The sequence below is a fragment of the Eurosta solidaginis genome, chromosome 2, assembly GCF_040869045.1.
Source record: "Eurosta solidaginis isolate ZX-2024a chromosome 2, ASM4086904v1, whole genome shotgun sequence".
Classification (NCBI taxonomy): Eukaryota; Metazoa; Arthropoda; class Insecta; order Diptera; family Tephritidae; genus Eurosta; species Eurosta solidaginis.
Genome location: NC_090320.1, coordinates 58,597,315 through 58,603,314, shown reverse-complemented (window position 1 = coordinate 58,603,314; position 6,000 = coordinate 58,597,315). Strand labels below are relative to the sequence as shown.

At 33.4% G+C, this 6,000-nt stretch overlaps 1 protein-coding gene across 2 annotated transcripts in view; it reads left to right on the top strand.

The window, feature by feature from the left end:
• Nucleotides 1–332: 332 nt before the first annotated feature.
• mthl15 (methuselah-like 15) overlaps nucleotides 333–6,000 on the top strand; it is a 58,404-nt gene continuing 52,736 nt past the window's right edge. The window contains exon 1 of one of the 2 annotated variants that reach the window (XM_067765494.1): nucleotides 333–1,000. In XM_067765494.1, the coding sequence (XP_067621595.1) occupies nucleotides 506–1,000 (495 nt within the window). In that variant the 5' untranslated portion in view covers nucleotides 333–505. The remainder of the gene's footprint in view (nucleotides 1,001–6,000) is intronic. The other variant, XM_067765495.1, reaches the window with a different exon arrangement.

Genomic DNA, 6,000 nt, shown 5'->3' with positions numbered 1-6,000 from the left:
TCAGCTGATGGGATAACACCAGCTTTTAGTGAACTCGCCTAGACAGTCCTTAAGGTATTTTGATACAATATATTAGGTAGAACGTTCTTCAAACAGACTAAAAGGAATGGCACTTATGGAAAAAATTCAGATAGGATTTTTTTCAAACCAATCCGGAAACATTCCGTATTTAGAACTGACAGTCGAGATAGGGTGATATGAACTCAGCAGACGATATGTATTTCGCTCAATAGCTTAGCTGATTTTGTTTCCATTTTTCGGACTTTTAGTCCCATTGTGCGGGGCACATTATTTATAGGTGATGCTTGGCGGCGGGCGATTTAATAATTTATAAAACTTTGCTACGACCGGATCAAAATAAAACGAATTTACTTAAGTTTTCATTTGAAGGCACAAATCAAGAGAAATACAAAAGAGATTCAAATTAGTGCCAGAGAGATTCATTAAGTACCAATATATTAGCTTTAAAAAGTATAAGTGCAAAGTGTCTTAAATAAATAACAAAATGTTGCCACGAATATTTAACAAATGTTTTCTGCTCATTTCACTTCAACTTCTCCTACTGTGGTTCGTTGGTGCGAATAACGCATCATCACAGCCAGCTTATCAAGTGGCATTATATGTCTCACTGCATCCACGTGCACCACCCATACATTATTGTAACGGTGCAATTGTGCACAATCGGTTGATTTTAACTACAGCGAGTTGTGTGTATTATCCATCATCGTATGTGGATATACAGCATAGTGCGCCATTGCGTATTGGCCCGTCTAAAATTAGTGTTGTTGCAGGTGTTGTGATAGCTCTTAATATTTTGAACACTTTCGAGGTGTTAGAGGTTAATATTGCGCCAGCTTTCAATATCACTACTTTAGCGAATAATTTGGCTATTCTGCGTTTGGATACATCATTGCCACTGGGTGAACGTGATGATGTTAAATGGATTATCATGGATGATTACGAAAACAATGTTATGGGATCATATTTAGCAGGGTTCCCGGTAAGTAACATAACGGTTTATACGGGGGTATGAGCGTGTGATACAATTTCTTTAATCAAACAAGGAGTTTATTAATAAATCACGTGACTTTAAAAAATGATATCATGTGACGTATTGTAAATCGTGCGACTTAAATTACGTGACATAAAAAAACTATTTATGTGATTTTATAATTTCTTAAGTGTGTGCATAGTTAAGCTGTGAAGTACGATTTAAATTTGAAGTGTTTTGGGCAAACATAACTTTTGTATGACTTCTAAATAACAAACGCCACAAATGAATCAGGATAACTTGGTGATTAAAAAAACGTATTGTTGTCATTGTTATGTTGTCTACTAGAGTAGGGCGTCATCTAAGACATCAAAATCTTCCAACGAAAGTCCTAGGAAAAATTGAAGAGGTGATTTAAATCATGTGGATATACATATATTACATACGTATGTAAGGGTTAAGTCAAGTTGTTACAATACTTAAGTTGAAGTAAAGCACCTCCTTCGAACGGTTGTATTCTTTTTACGGCATAGGTAGTACTTAACCATTAATTACGGCCATCTTCTGGCGTGAGTTGAAAAACACCTTTTCTAACACTATATGTATGAAGTTCATAATCACGGACGAATAGCCGAAAAATTTCTAAAATATAGATTCTAGACTGAAAGAGGAATTGAATAATGTGAGTCACCTATTTTATTTTACCTACCCTGTGTAGGGTTTTCAAAAATTTATATTATCTGTTTGTTAAGGATCAGCTTCTTTGGCTAAGCCTGAATCGGGCATGGCTGAGGGCTAATAAAAACATATCGGTGCCTTAGTGTCTGCCATAGACGCCTCTCAGCCCCATGTTCCACAACGGCTTATCACAGAATCGGTTTCAAAGAGGCTCCATCGCAGAAACCGGTACCGATCTAAGATAAAAATATATTGAATTTATGCTGAGACAATGGGTTTTTCTAATATAGTATTTTAATGAAAACAGTTCTAAAGTAGCATTTCCACTTCTGCACTTGCAAATTTTACTTTCGCGTTATAGGGTTATCTACTCTAGTTATATATACTTTGTTTTTATAAATTATTTTTAAATCATTTTATTTTTTTTTTCAATTTCAAAATAAAAATATTGGAAGTTATCAAAAAAAAACATCTTTTAAATAAATAAAGTTAAACATTTTCTAAATTCAAAATTAAAAATAAATAGTTTTGATTTAAACTATAGCGTCATCCCTAGTCAAATGTGTTTGTACGTTAAGTCACTTTGATTTATTATATAAAATCTGGCCATTTTAACTGAAACCATAAAATTCTAGATACTTGTGAAATAAAAATTGTTATTTGTTTTTGGTAGGCAATTGCTATAAAGATAACATTCAAATACAAAGTAACAATAATAATTAAGACAGATAGATCATGGCGGAGATTAACGCCAAGCGTGAACTCCGATTTTCGGTGTGCTACTTTAATTTGTTTTTTTTTTATACTCAGCGTGTTTGCACACAGAGTATATTAACTTTGATTGGATAACGGTTGGTCGTACAGGTATAAAGGATTCGAGATAGATATAGACTTCCATATATCAAAATCATCAGTATCGAAAAAATATTTGATTGAGCCATGTGCGTCCGCCCGTCCGTCTTTCCGTTAACACGATAACTTGAGTAAATATTGAGATATCTTCACCAAATTTGGTACACGAGCTTATCTGGACCCAGAATAGATTGGTATTGAAATCGGATGATAACCACGCCCACTTTTTATATATATAACATTTTGGAAAACACAAAAAACCTGATTATTTAGTAAATAATACACCTAGAATGTTGAAATTTGACATGTGGACTAATATTGAGACTCTAGATAAAAATTACAAAAAAAAAATTAAAATGGGCGTGGCACCGCCCACTTGTGATAAAATCAATTTTACAATTATTAATAATAAATAAAAATCGTTTAACCTATCGTAACAAAATTCGGCATAGAGGTTGCCTTTACTATAAGGAATGTTTTGAAGAAAAATTTACGAAATCGGTTAAGGACCACGCCCACTTTTATTTAAAAGATTAAAACGGTCATGGACGAAATAAATGAGCTATATCTTTGCAAAACAGAGTTTTATATCAATGGTATTTCATTTCCCAAGTGGATTTATAACAATAGGAAAAACTTCAAATTTAAAAAAGGGCGTGGCACCGCCCCTTTTATGACTAAGCAATTTTCTATGTTTCGGTAGCCATAACTCGAAGAAAAATTAACATATCAAATGAAATTGTGTACACATATTTTCCTTATAGCAGAAAATATTTCTAGTAAAAATGGACGGGATCGGTGAAAGACCACGGCAACTTAGATATAAAACAAGTTTAAAAGGGTCGTAGATTAGAATTATAACTTAGCAAAAAGTAGTTTTGAATCAATAATATTTCACTTATCAAGTTTTATTGAGAGGAAATGGGGAGACATTTTTTTTAGTCGGGCGGTGCCACGTGTTATGTAGAAAAGTAATTTATCTGATATGAAATGTACAATTGAAGCTCACGCTGAGTATATAATGTTCGGCTACACCCGAACTTAGACACCTTTACTTGTTTTTTTTTTTTTTATAAATAGGCGTTATTTTCTGTTTTTTTTTTGCCTTTTCAACCAATTTTGGTGGGCAATGACGCTTGATATAACTGCGGAATTTGAGCCTTTGGCTTTCGATGTGGTAGGTAAGCATACTACCCACTATAAAAAAAACAAGGCTGGAAATTGTTTTTAACTAAAAATCGAATCAGCCTAAGCGGCACTCCAGTTACCTTTTTCCTACATTTTTAAGCAGGGTCCCAAATGTTATTCCTTTTATAATAAAAGGTCTTCAGAAAACATTATTTTCGAGCTTTAAATTTTTAAGCCTGAAAGGAATTATTATATCCAGACTTTTATGTTATAAGTCCGAAAATAAAAGTTAAATCTAGACTTTTATTTTTTAAGGACAGAATAAAAGTGCGGTCTTATAACTATGAAACGGCTCATCCAAATAAAACAAATTTTTTTCATACAGAATACTCCTTGTTTTAACAGAAGAGCTGGTTTTAGTTTTTCTATGATTGGTATTAGTAACAAAAACTTTCAAATGACCATATAGGTTACAAATTTAGACGTTTGAATAAGCCGTTCCTTAGCTAAAAGGCTGGAGTTTTATTTGTTCTCAAAATAAGTCCGTCAAATAAAAAGGATACACGATTTTGATTTGTTATGAAAAAACTTTCTCCTGCACTTTTTCAAATTAAAAAAAAAAAAAAAAAACCATTAAAATGGGTCCCTGTTTTTATGGCAGAATTTAATGGTCTATATATAATCACATGTCGATCACACATGTGTCTTGTTTTGGTATTTTATTGAGATAATTTCAAGACATTTTCGGGATCGATTCGTGACTACTCCGGGATCATTTCGAAATTATTTTCTCGATAATATCCCATGTTTTTGGGATCATTTAAAGACGGTTTAGGGATAATTTTGGGATTGACGGCCTCTTTATCACATCGAAAACATTTGTCAGGATTGTTTCGGGATTATATTCGGTATCATTACGTCATTCCCGAACTACTACGATATAATTGCCGCATTGTTTTGGTATTTTATTGGGATAATAGCCGTGTTTTTTTCACACGCGTATACGTTTACGTTTGCGCCTAAAAACACGCTTATCCTCGCTTAGATAATGCTTAGGAGACCCATCTAGCGGCAGTGGTTAAATAAATAGATACAGCACAGGGTGTACCGAAAAGTGGAGACAAAACCCTCTGATGGCCATAGGGTATAGCATATAGCTGAATCGGTTGCGATGAATTGTGGACACACATAGAATACATAGAATTAGTGTAGAGGGTGAAACATACACACATATTTCAGTTACATCTGAGTATAATGCGTATTGAAATTTAGTAGGACAAATTTAATGCGAAGCAATTTCAGAGGTGTATTTAAAGTATGTCGCTTAGCAGTCCATATAAAGTTTAAGCGTAAACGTATATAGAAGTAAAAAAAACAGCTAATTTCAAAACATTTTCGATAATTTCAAGACTTTTTCGGGATCGATTCGTGACTACTCCGGGATCATTTCGAAACTATTTTCTCGATAATATCCCATGTTTTTGGGATCATTTCAAGACGGTTTAGGGTTAATTTTGGGATTGAGGGCTTCTTGATCACAACGAAAACATTTGTCGGGATTGTTTCGGGATTATATTCGGTATCATTACGTCATTCCCGAACTACTACAATATAATTGCCGCGTTGTTTTGGTATTTTATTGGGATAATTTCAAAACATTTTCGATAATTTCAAGATGTTTTCGGGATCGATTCGTGACTACTCCTGGACCATTTCGAAATTATTTTCTCGATAATATCCCATGTTTTTGGGATTATTTAAAGACGGTTTAGGGATAATTTTGGGATTGAGGGCGTCTTGATCACATCGAAAACATTTGTCGGGATTGTTTCGGGATTACATTCGGTATCATTACGTCATTCCCGAACTACTACGATATAGTTGCCGCATTGTTTGGTAATTTATTGGGATAATTTCAAAACATTTTCGGTAATATAACATGTTTTTGTGATAACTTAAAGACGGTTTAGGGACCATGTTCGGACTATTTTAGGATGATTTCGAAATTATTTTCAGGGTACTTTTCAGGATAATTTTGAGACTGTATCGGGACTATATCAATATTTAAGAAAGCTTTGAAGGTCTTTTACAGACTTTTTCAGGACTATTCCGATGACCTTTAGCTTAACTTTTAAAATTTAAATATAAAGTGGTTTTTGAGTACTGTTCACACGTGTTGCAAAATTGTGAAGATATTTGCCAAATACAGCTTCGAATCACATTGCAAAGAAAAAAAGAAAGAGTTAAGTCACATTATTAAAAAAAATTAATTGAACTGAATGGTTTTTGTTATTGATATTAGAGAAAAATTACAAAGTATACAAACGGCGATGGTTACTAGGATATGTTTC